This window comes from Thunnus albacares, chromosome 16, assembly GCF_914725855.1.
Source record: "Thunnus albacares chromosome 16, fThuAlb1.1, whole genome shotgun sequence".
NCBI classification, from domain to species: domain Eukaryota; kingdom Metazoa; phylum Chordata; class Actinopteri; order Scombriformes; family Scombridae; genus Thunnus; species Thunnus albacares.
Window position 1 is genome coordinate 3,286,332 of NC_058121.1, and position 15,860 is coordinate 3,302,191.

At 41.5% G+C, this 15,860-nt stretch overlaps 1 protein-coding gene across 1 annotated transcript in view; it reads right to left on the reverse strand.

Annotated features, from left to right (window-relative positions):
- nt5dc1 (5'-nucleotidase domain containing 1) overlaps window positions 1–15,860 on the reverse strand; it is a 69,936-nt gene that overhangs the window by 26,323 nt on the left and 27,753 nt on the right. Inside the window, exons 7-8 of the mRNA XM_044377250.1 lie at window positions 4,765–4,939; window positions 368–465 (exon numbers count right to left, since the gene is read on the reverse strand). Coding sequence (XP_044233185.1) covers window positions 368–465; window positions 4,765–4,939 — 273 coding nt within the window. The remainder of the gene's footprint in view (window positions 1–367; window positions 466–4,764; window positions 4,940–15,860) is intronic.

Genomic DNA, 15,860 nt, shown 5'->3' on the forward strand with positions numbered 1-15,860 from the left:
TGACACTGTCAGATTTTTTATTTATTTTGGTTGACAGAAAAGTCAACAATTTAATAACTGATTAATGGTTTCAATCATTTATCGCGCAAAAGTGCCAAACATTCTCTGGTACCAGCTCCTCAAATTTGAAGATTTGGAGCTTTTCTCTATTTTATATCATTGTTTAATATCATTTGGGTTTTGGACTGTAAGACATCACAGATGGTTCTAGGAAATTAAGATGGTATTTTACACCTTTTTTTTTTTTTTTTTTAGATTTTATATAATTCGTTATTTAACATATAACTGACAGACCTCACTGCAGTTGCAGCATGGTGCAGTGCTGATGCTTTGCAGTGGGACATTCGAGGGGCAGGCCAGTACTCACCGAGGGTCCTGAAGGGCCTCTGCTGGGGCACCAAGGAGAAGAAACCAGGCTTTAGGGCATTTGTGATGATGACATCAAACAGCTCCTCAAAATCCTTCCTGTAACGACCAGAGAAACAACATGAACCTTTGTGATAGGTGCCTGGACACTGCGTGACAATGACTGGACAGCATCCAAACAACACTTGAGTTACACAAGCAGTGACGCTAAACACGCTGTACAGATGATGGAAAACACGTACAACACTGTGTCCAACACTTAGACTAAGTAAACACTTTGAGAGGGCACTATACTCTCCCACAGGGCTACCATCATGACAGTATGTAGCAGTAAGCATCATGAGAGCTGGATGTTACACAGTACAGTATAGAATCTACAGAATCTTCCATATTAGCAGAGAAGTGAACTGCAGCCTTATGAAACAGGAAGGAGCTCTTACTGGGAACTTAAAAACATGTACATTAATCAGTTTGATGAATGGAAATGTATGTGTGCAAGTATGGCAAGTTATTTCATCATATACTGAGTTACCTTTAAATAGACATATGGCAGTGGGTTTATTACTAGTCAAAATGCTACTTTAACTCTTAAATGCTCATGTCTTTAGATCCTCAAGACTACATCACACCTGCTCTTCATTCATTCATTTTATCCTGTCCTCAACACCCTGTTGTTCCTCAAGCTGTTTGTTTTTAACTATTTTATGGGGTCAAAATGTCAAAATGATTAAAAATATGTTTTTCTCTAATTAGTTTATAGAGTCCTGAGATATGTAAGAGTGTTACCACAGCAGGAAATATCAGTTCATGTGTTTTCCTATTTAGCCTCATTTTGTGTCACTGATACCATGAATTAAGACAGATTAACAGGATGAAGAAGAATCTTTAAGTTTGTAGGATTTTGATAACTCTGAAAATAAAGTGCCTGTTGATGAGAATGTTACTTTTGTGCCAATTGATGAATCAAATAAGGCAGGAGTATGACCGTGCTATCTCAGAGGTGATGAGCTTCTGTGTAAAGCTGCTCTTTACCTCGTCATGATCAAAGAGTAACTTCCCAACTTGCTGCAGTGATGTACAGGTGGACTCCAGGGTGTGTCAGTACACAGTGACATCACTGTTGGGTGTGGCCAAAGGCGCAACTGAGCGCCAAACCCAGACACATCTAACATCCGACTTGAAACTTTCAACCAGAGCTAGCATGTAGCCTGTTGTTACAACTGGAGATATATTCTGAATTTGAGTTATTACAAGTCTAAAGTCCTTTTAAGTTATTAATATCTGAAAGTTGCAGATGATACATCGGCCTCACCTTGGACAGTGGGACCTGGAGCTCAACATACCTCATACTCAACACCTCTCATCATACTCAACAATATGCCACAGGTGGTCCAGTTCAACAGTGCAATCATTGAGTCTGTTCTTTATCTTTATCACTGTCTAGTTCGGCTTGGCCACCAAACAGGACAGGAACAGGCTGCAATGGACAGTCAGGACTGGCTGACCTGCTCACCCTCCAGGACTTGTACACCTCTCGAGTCAGGAAACACGCAGGGAAAAATCACTGTTGATCCCACACACCCTGCGCATAATCTGTTCCAACTTTTAACCTCTGGTACAGAGCGCTGTACAGCAAAACAAGCAGACAGAGGAACTGTTTTTTCCTCACGCCATAACACTTATGAACAATTAAACAGCCATGTGATGTCAGAAAACAATCCCTGTGCAATAACCCAGAGACTAACAAGACTAACTCCAGCACCAGTAAATAAATCAGCCAACCAACACACACTGCAGCACATTACAAAACTCCAACCAACTCTGGTGGGGAGAAGAAAATAACTCAGCCCACAGTCTGTTTCATTTCAAAAGTCCTGCATCTGTACAGCATGTTGGATAACAAGCAGAGAGGCTGATCTCCACTGCAGGAGACAGAACACTAATAACAACTGATTCTCTATTCAATCTACAACCTGTTTTATTTGGAGAACTGATTCTGAATTGAATTGTGACACTAAGAATCAGAATCCAGTTGTGGGATTGCCACCCTTAAATCATTTACATTGCAGTTCAACATACAGATTATGTTATAACACATACATATTATCATATATTTTATATATATTATTGGCTGTATGACTATGCACAGTACCAGTCAAAAGTTTGAACACACCTTCCCATTGCCTTGAATGAGACAGTGTGTCCAAACTTTGGACTGGTACTGTATATCTTCCTGAACATCATTATTGGAACTGTATGTAAGTTTATTGAGAGCCACTAGAAACCAGAGTCAAATTCCGTATAATATTTCAGATAGCAGATTCTGATTCTGAATTATCAGTCATATTTTTAGATTGTAACTGCAGACATCTTGACTCATTAAGCTGTTGAGGAAGCTCCTTTGGGCTGCATCACTTCATTTTGGTCACCAAAGAAGTCCAAAACATCAGAGGACAAACAAATCAGCACATTTAGCAGCGCTCGAGTAGTAAATACCAACTTCTGCTTGTGCCAAATTACAACAGTCAGCAATCTACATACACAACAGCAGTCTCCATGGACAGGTTGTTGGGTGTTGGCCAGTAGCTTCCTGTCAGACAGCTCTAGCCTTGTTGTGCTACTTCTGACAGCTGACTGTCATTGGCCTCCAGCCACCTCACCACACTGAGACAGCTGGAGGCTGGTGACGGTTTTCTCTGGGAGAGGACATAATGTGTGGTGACGCAGGAGAGGGAGTCTTCCACAACAAATTGTTTTCTCACTGAAGTGCTGACATAACACACCGACAGAGACGTGCTTTTAGTGCTGTGCTGCCTGAATTACATATCAAGCGCCTCCCTAATGAAGAGGTAGGTTGGCTGTGGTTAAAACAGGAAAGATCTAACAGCAGGCCAACCCAATCTGAGAAACAACACACAAAGCACCTCTGGTGAGATGAAGGTGGACTAATTTCCTCTTGTAGCTATCGCAACAGAAATCTGCATCACTGACCTTGTAAAGCAGTGATTTGAACACACCCATATGCAGCTGGGGTCTCATTGGGAGGCGACACATGCTGTGGTGCTGGAGGTCACGGAGACAGGAGGGGAGGCGGAGGGGGTGGGGGGGGGGGTCAGTTAAACAGCAGGGGAGCAGCGGAAAGGGGAGAGGAACAACTGGAGTGACCAGGCCGCTTGCTGCTTTATAGGAAATGGTGAGAGGGGGGAAGGCCCGGGCAGCGGAGGCCCCGTGAGACAAACTGGCATTCAGAGCAAAACGGCTTTACCTCGACCTCCTTTCTGCCTGTGCTTGACTGCAGAGAACAGTCAGCTCTGAGCATGAGGAGTGAAAAAGCAGACCACCAAGCCAGGCGAGTGCAGTGTGAGATAACAACACCCCACAAAAGAACAACAAGGGCTTCTTTTTGTAAAGGCACAGCAGTATCAGGGACACTGTGTTTTTGCAAGGCCCTCTTGCTGCTTGATCCAGTGTATAACAAGGCTTAGGCTACAAAAATAACCCCAAACCACACAGTGTGCACTACAAACAGACCGGTAATGCACAAAGACAGCACTAAACTGCACAAGAACCTATATCTACAACCATAAAATGAAGTGCTCATTCTAGGCTGCTAAGAAATTGTTACTTCTGAGCAGATGGACTTCAGTCATCATATACCTTTCCAAATAAGAAGATTGGACTCAGTAAAACTAACAGGCAAACCTGATGATTGTTAGTTGTTCTCTTTGCATTTGGCCATACATGAATAAGCTGAAAACACAATATTAATATAATATCACCTTATATAAAAGTTATGGTGAACATGTTAGCAAACAGTTGCCTATTTAAACATCCAGCAGACACAGAGAAACATTAGCATTCATTTGGAGTTGTGTTTAGAGCTGCAACAATTAGTTGATTGATCTATTAGTTGCTAATTATTCAACTAATCACCAACTATTTTAGTAATCAGTTAATTGTTTGGAGTCATTTTCTCAAGAAAATAAAATCTCAATTGAATTCTCAATTCAAATGGCTTTTTATGGGTTTATTTATTTGTTGTTTCCCTATTGGGGATTAATAAAACTGTCTAATCTAATAATCTAATTTAAACAGCAAGTCTGGTTAAATGTTCAGTGTTGACCACTGAGGGCTGCTGGGATATATGTGTGTGTGTAGCATATGTGTGTGACGATGATGGTTAACTGGAAGCAGACCTGACTAAAGGAATGACTGATGGCATGTCAGAGCTGTGAGGAATGTTGTGAGCCGAGGGAAAACCAAAAACTGCCAGTTTGGGCTGAGCGGAGCTTTCAAGTTATAAATCCTGTGGGGGCTGTTATGGTAAGCACTGCAGACCGTGTCCTGCTCTAGTTAAGGAAGGGGGTCAGTCTGTGGTCCTTGTGTGGGCAGCCTTACCCCAGGATGTGTTCACAGATGAGCCTGCAGTAGTCGCTGTGGGAGCTGGTGATGAGGAGGAGCACCTTCCCTGCATTCTTCATGCTGCGCAGCCAGGTCTTGACGGATTCGGAGCAGGGCTGCAGGTACCGGCCTGGGTCCCTCTTCACACAGGGGAAGTAGGTCCCTGCATCCTCTGAACAGAGACACAAACACAGTTAGAGGAGTGTACATTGTGTTGATTTTGATCTTAAAGACACAATACATGTGCAACTATCCTGCTCTGTGATGTATAGAAAAGAATCATATGCTATGGCCTTCACAGTCACCAGCTCCCTGTTGAACAACTACTGTATTGAAGATTTTAGAACAGTGCAGCAGTTTGACAGCGCTCTCCACCGTCATCAAATCACCAAATATCTTTTGAAAGGATGGTATTCATTCCTCTGGTAGAGTTCCACAGACCTGTAGGATTTATGCCAAGGAGCACTGAAGCTACTCTACTATACTCATGGTGGCCTAACATCAATCTGTCATCCTTCTGAATATCATATTTATAAGACACAGAAAAAGATGTGGCTATTTGCTTTACAATCAAGTTTCTAGATCTAAAAAAAAAGAAAGAAAAGAGGAAAAAAGTGTTATGGCTGGGTCACACCAGCATTCATAACCACAGAATTTCAGAACACAATCAATTCAGTTGAGTAGAATCACATCTGCTTGCAGGGGCAAAGTACATCCAAATCTTTAGCATTGAGCTGAACTCAAGTTTACTTTGACATACAAGTTTGCCTTGTTCATCAACAGCAAACTGTCTTGACAGTGCTGGCCTTTGAGGGAACAGAGAGTCAGAGAGTCCACAGTAGTGGAAGCTATTATAGTCTATTAGCTGTGTTGCACCATCCATCTTAATAGAATCTGCTCTGCTAGAATACAAGCTGCTCCACAAAACAGGCAATGGTTTGCAGACAGCTATGAGACAGGAGTAGTGTCCATGGCAAATACACTACTGTCTGTTCTGTCTGCTCTTATAATACATCCATGTTTGTGACACTTCACCTGTCAGTGATGATGCAAAATGATGATCTGTAAGTGTCTAAAATCTCAACTGACTGCTCACTGAGTAAACTACTGAATGACTATTAAATAGTTAGTAGTGAATGAGTGAACCATGGAATAATTTCAGGCATAGCTTTACTCTCTTGAATAAACTCTGTTAGCATATAGTCCAGTTAGTGAGTTAGATAGCTTGCCAGCTAGCTTGGTGGAGTATTGTGGCAGGCTAGCAATAACACAATACCCTCCGGCTTGACAGTAGCTCACCCTGCTAAGTCACTATATCAATGCACTTCCTGCCCAACTTATAAGTTACCTGTCAGTTATCAACCTTGCTAACAGCTACCTCCAAGAGCTATTGTGACTGACTGGTGCTAGCATGTTCCTGGCTGGCTAATGCGTTATTGGTTAGCTTGCCAGATACAATAATTCAACAACTAGTCCTGCGAGCACCACCTATTTCACAAAGACATACGGATGACCAGGCCTTTACATTAGACTGTAAGTCAATAAGGTTTGGTAAATTAACACAGCTTCTGAAGGCATTTGACACATACAGATGTGATGAATAATTTTAGAAAATCTTCAACACTGGGAAAAAATATGCTTTGATTTTGTTACATTTATCCGTCATATAATGACAGTCAGTAACTCAGGACATCAATTTGAGAGAAAGATGACCTGCTGTTATCCAAGGACACGCCAAAACAAAAAATAAACCAATAACATTGGATTAGCTTCTTCACAGAACCCCATCAACTTCCCTAGCTCTCTCTACTGAATAATGAACTACATTTTTAGGAGACAGAGATCAAAGGACAAATGCTTTCATTTCTCTCTAGTACAAACTAAGCATTTACAGATTGAGCCAAGGCTTTAACAATTGCCTTCCCATGAGCTACTGGGTTTATATGGTGAGTGGATGGATTATGCTAACAAATCAGAAGCTAGGAACCAGTGCAGAGCTACGGTTTTGTTCATGGGTTTGTTTTGTCCACAGGAGTCAAAGCGGACCTCAGGGTCATGTTGCCCACTTCTGAGGCTCCGTCAATGGGATTTCCTTACTTTTAAGCCCCCCAGACGCCCATCAGTACATCCTGTCAGTATACTGTACAGAGCTAAATATGGCAGCGCTTTGATCTCTCTTACACAATCCAAGTCCATCACAGAATGTAACTCTTGACCTAATGTTCTCAGCACAGCCTCATGAATATAAAAACCCATGAATAAAACATAACATGTAAGGAATACAGGAACTTGCTGATTGGCAACATATAATGATACTTCCAAGTGTTAACACTAGGTTACGAGAGTCTTTCTTGGTAATGAGGGGAAATGTGATAAAATGGTTATCTTGAGCGTTTGCAGTTACAGGAAATAAGACTATTTTTGTACTCCTGGTGAGTTGCATAGAAAAGCACTACCTCCTCCTCTGCTATGCAGTTACATTTAACAGATGATGTGAAGATGTGAAGAATTCAGCAAAAATAGAGTTAAATCTATGTGCAACCTTATCAAAACAGAGAAATTAGGCAATCTGCACATACTATTTGGTCTTGAGCTGTAGAAGGTAACCAATATGTGAGAAGTGGTGCTGCTTCTTTCACAGGCAGGAGAGAGCTTAGGAAAACAGGGCAGGGTGTGGATGAGTGGCGGGTATTCATGAGCTTAGATGTTTACCTTGGCAGAGAACACCAGCCTCTCAGGAGCATCACTGGGTCCTTAGAGCGACACACAGAGTTGGAGTGTGTTTACACTGTGGCCCAAAGAGTCTTAATTCTGTTATTTTGCCTGACATATGACACAGATCTGATGTTTTCTTATCAGTGTGAACAGCAAAAAGCTCCATGGAGTCGCATTTTTAACATTCCAATCGAGACTACATGAAGATGTGGTGAAACAAGGCTAGACGTCAAAAGAGTTCATAGAAGCTGCAATAATTACCCCATATTACAAAAGTGTCAAACCAAATGAACAACACACAGACAGAGTTGCTATCCATAGTGGACTTCTAGATTTTAAGATTCCTTAAGGTGGCTCAAGAGGAAAGAGGTCATTGGGCGTTCCCCCCCTTGGGAGCATGAATGTGCTCAGTCAAAGTCATAGCAATCTGACTCAATTTTGATATATATTTTTGAGCGGATGGTCACACTAGACAAAACATCAGGAGGTCACCAAAATCTTTTGAAATGATCCGCTTGGGATGTGAACATTAATATCTAATTTCATGGCAATCCTGCCACGTAGTTGCGGAAACATCTTGCTGTCAGCTAACATTGCTGCCATCATTAGACAGTACAGGCCGTCAGTAGAAGCAGTGTGAAAAAAAACCGTCACGTCAGCCTGTTAGTTTTAATTTTGAGTTGGAGATAAGGGAATTTCCAACACAGTCCCTATCAGACCAACACTCTTAGATTAGGAGGTCTTGTTCTTCCAATTAGGTTGACGTGTCATGAATGCAAGAGAGTAGGAAATGTGTCACACACTCTAGCCCCATATGCATTTCTCTTTTATTGATCTTTTATTATATTTTTAGTACATCATAATTGTATTTTACTATCATAAAAGACAAATGCATATGGAGCCAGATTGTGCAACACTTTCTTCCTACTCTCAAGTCTACTTCCAGTGATCTGCACCTCACTACAACCCTTCGTGTGTGTTACTTTTCCACTATATGTGTCATGAATACAAAACATTCAAATCTGAATTTGGCAGAGATGACACAGAGGTGAAATGAAGGGTTTGATTTCTATTTAGTTAGAAACTTCAATTCAGTCAGAATGTGAAGGAAAGGACATCTGAGAGTGGATTGCTGAGGTTTGTGAGTCCGTCTTTCCTAACTCAATTGTAAAGTCAGAGTCTCCACAACATGTTCAAAATAGGTGTAGAAGTGTACTGTAGGTACTAACAGATGTAATGGAAGATTTGCTACTTTTTTCCCACATGATTTATCATATTGGAAGTGGATTTTTGGCAACATCATGACCTTTTTACACTTGTCAATGAAGCAAACACGCTCCCAAAACCTACTTCTCTTTAATCTCTGATATCCCCCCAATGGAACAGCATGTTGCTACCCACATTAGAAAATCCTATCTTCATGTGGAGAAAGTTAAACTTGGGTAGAGAGAAATTATGGGGAGAGTTGTAAGTTGGAATCTGTACTGACTATCAACTAATGTTAATGCGTCTTATGACACCTCTGCTTTAACCTTTCTTTGAAGGGTTAAAACAGTCAGAGACAAACAGAGCTGATTGTGTCTTCTTCTTCCAGTAAAGAGCTGACCACAGAGCTCTCACATCCTCTAGTATCTGAAACTACAGGCACAAACTGGTCTATTTTGAAACCGCCAATTAAGATACACAGCACAATATGAGCAAATCTAGTTACAAATACTCACTTCTTGTGTACGAGCCTAAAAAAAGTGGACGATGGTTTGGAGCAGGTCAAGCCTGCAGTGAGTGTGAAAAGTTTGGACATGCTGCCCTCCTGTGGTGGAACACGGGAGCATCTTGAGGAGGGCAAAAGTTCCGTTAGGTTCTAAGAAGTCAGTGGAGCATTCTCACCAGAAGATGACGACAAATGCAAACAAGCAAAGGCTAAGATCCCAATCAGAATCCCAAAATTCACACCTTTGAAAATGTCGCAGATGGATGATTTTATAAACATCTGGCCTTGGTTTTCAAAAAATGTCTTCAGAAGTTTAAACTTGGTGCACAGACCATTTCACTCTCAGTTAAAACAAAAAAAAATAAAAGGAGGTTGCGCTGATCAAAGCTTAGCCCTCCACTTGTAGGACTGTTCCTCCTCTGGGACTCTGCAGTAGAAAGCCTGTCCTGCCTCATTAACCACAGCCAGGGAGGTCAGCTGAGGGAGGTTAAGAGGGAAAGCAGCTCTTCTGTCAGCAAAATCCCATGTCGCAGTAATGTGTGCGAGAGGATAAACAACAACTGAACCCCCCCCCCCCTCATCCTTTGTGTTACCTTTGATCAAATATTGTGCTGCGGAGATGTGGCGCGGAAGCTGTTTTAGTCAGTTGGATAGGACAGACTAAATGTGGCGTACTGCAATAAAATAGGATGTGGATTTGGTTTAAGATCATCAAAATATCCAACCAACGCATCCACAGAGGAAGAAACATTATACTTTAAAAGCAATTATCTAAAAAAACATCTTCATGGCTAAGAATCCATTTGCCCTTCACTTAGTATTAAATACAGATGCTAGATTTCTTCTTGTAATTCGTACTTGTTTGCTAATTTTTAAAAATAATTCAGTTCTTTTTTTTTTTATTTTAAACAAAAGTATATTTTTACTTACTGGAGGGGGCATTTTGCTTTTGCTTTGGATAGTTGACAGTACAAAATGAGCAGGAACAGGAGGAGACAAAGGCAACAAAAGCTTCGGCGGCTTGAGGAAGAGATGCTGCACTTACACAGTATACTGGACGTTCTACACCACTAATGAGACACCCCAAAGTGAGACGAGGTGAAACTTGAACTTCTCGGTTAGTTCTGTTTGAGGAGTAAGAAAATACAATTCAATGTTGTTTCTTTTACGTTTCTGTTTTTAGTGATTTTTAACTAGCACGATATCCCGCAAACCCAGGACTACTGTAGCTAAAACGTCACCACAGCCGTACATTGTCATACCGTTTTAAAAGATGTTCCCCAAAAGCATGGAAAGAGGTGAGAAAGATGACATGACCATATGCGTGGAAGACCCTGTTGGCCTATATAATAAAGTTATAGTGGACTCAGAAATGGGTGAATATTGTTAAAGGAAAACTCTCTGCCTCCACACCTTTATGTCAGAATAGGGCAGGCTACCTCTGACAACTTTTATAATCTTCCAAAACTGAATACACTAATCACACCCACTTTTCACTGTGATTAGCCGGGTAAGCAGAGATGAGAAACTTATCTCTCAAGCTGTCTTTTTTCAGTCTTCACAGAATGTCACTTTTTGTGCATACAACAGGGTGCAGCACCATGAATACCTCAGAGGAGAGACGCTGTGTGCTGTTGTACCTATTGGTACAAGAGTAAGTAGTGCTGCAGGCTTTTTGCCCTGTCTTCAATTAAGAACATTCAGAAACAATTATAAAAACGTTCTGCGTTCAGACATGTTGAAATGACATTTTGTATGAACTACTTTGTTTCAAGTCTGGGTTAAATGTACTGTGACAAAGCCTGTTTTGTGCTTACAGAGGCAAAACCAGGTATGACAGGGTGTTCAGACACCACCTCGTATGACTTAGTTATTCTGAACATACTGGACCCTTAAGAGAGAAGCTGGTAGAATAATATGTAAATATTGACTTTGCAATGCTGGTGTTAAATTTAGCTTAAAACGCAAAATGCTTGTAGTAGATACAAATGTATTTTAGAGTATGGATAGAATACCCCAGAAATAGGTGTCACTTTTATCACAAAGACACTTAATGGGTGGTGACTTCTGATTTTCTGAAATCAGTGGCAGTTAACTGGTTGACCGGTTCATGCTAGAAGCTGGGACCTCTGCCTCTTCTATGATGGATTCCTTTCCTTATGATTGTGTGAATATTTGCAGGTGAAACTGTCCTTTAACTCTGTTTGTTTAGCTTGCGTGACTAAACAAGTCGTGACAAAGCCCCAGTATAACCTCCCCGAAGACAACTTTCCTATTTGCATGAATTCTGTCCTGTCATCTGTTACCTCTTCAGTCTTTATGCTGACAGTAGAAAGACCAGGCTAATATTGTGTGACATTTTCGGACAGAGCAACATGTGATCAGTCCACAAGTCCCACAGAGAGGAGCGAATTCAAAACACTGCTTAGGCTGTCAGCAGTGCCTGCTTACTACAGCGTGTGTGTGTGTGTGTGTGTGTGTGTGCGGTGGAGGGAGATATGCCTTTGCATGCTCTGGCTGTGAATGTAGGACTGGAGTGCCCCGAGGGCCCGCAGGCCTGTGGCTGGGCACCACGCTGTGCAGGCAGGGCGCCGGGGCGGGATGACTAGAGATCTGCCGGGCTTCAGAGAGAGAAAACCACGACTGGCAGCAGCTCAATCTTGTACATCAAAGCAGCCTGACAGGATACACAAATCAACAGTTACGGTGCAAGTTAGGGCCGAGCACAGGAGCGTTTCACAAACAGCCACACCAAAAGTGATGAGGGGCAGAATCTAGATGCATGTTCGTTTTCTTTATCGCGCAGTTAATCAGCGGGGGAAGATAAAGCATGTCAAAACGCCAAATGCTCTGTATATATAAAGCACATGGAGAGGATGTTTAGAGGGAAGCTATGATCAATAAATAAATAAATAAATAAACAACAATAATATATAAACAAACAGCCAGTGTTTTCTCCTAAAAAAGGCATCCAGATGAACTGTGTTTCCCAGCACCTGTTGGAACCATGTGGAAAACACTAGTCGGGCCGTTTTGTCTGTGGACTTTCCATTTTTAGCAGACAGGCCGCAAATTGCTGCATCATGTCCTTTATAGTGCACAATGTTTTTTTTCTATGTCTTCAGTCTGTGACAAACAGGGAGAATCTTTAACTGTGACTTGTGTGGTAAGAAAAATGCAATAAATTCCTGTCCAAAGTCAACATCCATCACTTTTATTGTTGTCTGATGATTTAAGAGTTGTTGTGTCCGCGAGTATACATGGCAACAACCTGATTAACCACATCAGTCTCTTTTGTGCTTGACTCAATGTTAATATCCCCCTTTTGCTGGCTCAGGAACAGGAAGATGGCATCCCCCCATTCTAAATCCCATCTACAAACTCTGAATGGCTCACTTCCTTCTCTAGGGAGAGACGCCAATAAGCAAAACACCAGATCTACTTGAATGTATCAAAAACGACGTGGGTGGCGATTCAGAAATATGAAAGCAGGTTCACCAGAGCCTTGATATGGACCTCTGTGATCTCTCTTTAGCTGAGCTGTATGTTTTTATTAGTCTTGTACGTTGTTTTAACTCACACTGCCAGAACCTACAACTTTATCCTCACAGACATTTTGTAATCAGTTGACTGGCTATTAGGGTTAAGGGTTAGGGGTTAGGGTTAGGGTTAGGGAGCTCACACTGAATGTATGCATGGAACCCCCTGTTGATTTTGTCCAATATAATTCCCTCAATAATACTGACAAAAGGAGAGAAAGGCAGCATTAGTTTATGGAATTCTTCATTCACAACTACAGTTTTATCCACAACATGTAAAATACTATACTTACTTATAAACTGTTACTGACAAGCTGACTACAGTTTAAAATGCATCTTTTGACAGCAGCCATGTGGGAAACCAATTCAATCGATCAATTCTGGACATGCCAGAAATCCAACCGATCGTCACATTGTCGGATTGTTCAGGCATCGTTCAGGTGACTAATCAGGCATCACGACCTAAAACTGAACGTCAAACAACAAGTGATCTGGCAGAAATTCAGCCTGATTCTAAAATAATTTTGGGGGAGGGGCGACAAATTTTGGGTTAAAATCAGGCTTATTCTGTTCATTCATTTTCTGCCTGGCTTTAGAGGTGTACTTTGTCGGGTGTCTCATCGTGATCAAGATGCTACTATAAATACACTTAGAACTTACTTACTGACTGAGACTCTTTAATTAAATCGGAAGAGGTACTACTGGTGCAGAGAGAAGAGGCGACATAAAGAACAATAGCAGCTGAGAAAAAAGGGATGGTGGTTTTTTGGACACCCAGAGCAGATCACTGTGGGGGACAGTGACGCCAGTTGCACAGTCACACTCCCCTTAGAGCAAATGTGAAGACACTGCAATCTGTCATTATACCAAACCATAGCTATATTTAGCCAGAGCTATCTTAAGAAAACTCTGAGGATTCATACTTTTAAGGTCTGATCTCAAGAGGACGATATACTAAATTCCTGACAGGATAAAATAATTCCGCACCTTCGTAGCTCCAGACGTGAACTGCTTGATTCTGATGATCCCTGCACATTTCAAACACAAGTTAAATTGCCCTATTTTGGCTGAATTCTGCTGACTCACAGTAGAACAATAAAGAAAGCATGAAAGCAAAAGGTGTAAAAACCCAGAGCAAGTCCAGCCAGGTTTGTTTTAATCATTTGGGTTTTCTGGTACTTGCAGTGATGAATTATCCTCCCATCTCAAGTTGCAATCTCCATAAACAGCAGCTTATCATCAGGCCACATGCTGGGAGAAGCCAGTACATGTGAGATTCAAGAGTTAGTGTTCATTTATATTTCACAACAGGCCTTTTTATATGGGATACAATAGAAGTTAATGCATATGTGTAGAAACATTTTCTCCACCTTAATACCCAAATACATCAAATAATATGAATGTCAATATAACATTGTGTTCTTGTTCAGTGATTTAAAGTTTCTATTTAAACTCTTCCTTCTTTTGTCTTTTTCCATCTATTTTTAGTTCCCTGACTCAAAATATTCTTAAGCACTGGCCTTTTGTTTTTCTCTTTGCACAATACCTCCAACAAGCACATCCATATCCAGCCCAGATGCATATGCCATGTCATGGTCACAGTAACCACGTCTCTCAGTGTGACGTAGCACTGTGCTGCAGACCGAGGTTACTGCGGGACGTGTGATGAAAAGGAGGTAGAGCTCTCACATGCTGCACGTGGAGTCACTTATACAAAGGTTTATATAAAGACTCACTCATGTTACCTTACTTGTCTACAATAAGGCTTTTGCTACATTTTAGCTGCTTGTGATATTCCACATGGGCAAACCAACCAGATAGTAACAAAAACATTATTTAAATATTGAATTTTTTTGTAACAAGTCTCAACAGGTAGCCCATTTTTCTTTTTGTACTACCGTTAAAATTTGGAGGGCAGTCTGGTTTGGCAAAGCCAGACAAAGGTTTACATAAAAAAACATAAAAAAATAAAACCTTCAAATCTAAATTGTGGTGCTTAGAAGCTGCAATGTTCCACACAACAATATTCTGGAAAGGTGGCAGTACAGAAAACATCATGCTGCCATTAAAATCAAAGTGGTTTGTCCCTTTATGAGCATAAATGTGAGCGGCTAATTTTACTGCTAATTAATTGGTTAGAACCTAAATGGAAAACTAACGGACTGGTGGGAAGGATTGTGCTCAGTAAATTCAAATTCATTCATTTTTAGACATATTTCTAGTACCACGCTGTTGTGTTAGCCCGTATTCAGACCAAATCAGGTGGTGCAGCGTTCAGTCGCAGGGTTTGGTGGAGGTGTGTGGGGGTGTTTGTGCTCTAGAACATAACCACTGTGAAACAATCAGAAAAGAACGTTTTATTGATCTGATTCACCAGCTTCCTCACTACCATCACTCTTCATTCACTCTCTGGCTCACTCGACCACAGCTGCTCTCTTTCTCTCGTCTTTTTTAAAATGAGTCGGGAAGCCGATGGAAAAGTCTAATTTTACTTTTAACGTTTTCAAAATGAAGAGAAACGTCCTGCCGTCGTCCTAGTAACGTCTTTGTACTCACTCATGGCAGAGTTCACAGCTCTGATCAGCCTGATCTCCGTCACGCCTCTGAATCCAGAATGTCAGCATGCTATGTAAAACCACACGGAGGCGGCTTTATGTCGGCTTTGTGTGGTTCAGTGTAAAGAAGCGAAGGCGGCTCAAAGGCGGATCTTCTTTGCGGCTGTAATGCGGGTTCTCTGTATAAAAGAGGCTACTGTGTTGTTCACAACCACAATAGCCCCTTCTATACAGAGATCCCGCAACATTGCTGTAAAGAAGACCCATCATTATGCCGGCTTTGCGTTTTTACACCGAACCAACCAAGGTCAGCATAATGCCACCCTGTTTGTGACTTTAGATAGCATGCTGACGTTCCGGAATCAGAGACGTGACGTGTAACACAACAACGTCGGTGTCTTGCGTTTGTTGTCCCGCCATGCCGGCTGTCCCTTTTACACAGACATCGATCTGGCAATGTGACAACCTCCACTGCCGGCTTAACGGTTGAACCACAATGGCCTCCTCCATTATGTGTTTGTACCTTTTCTACAGAACGGCGAGGCGGAATAACGGTGCAACATTCCCGCCTTA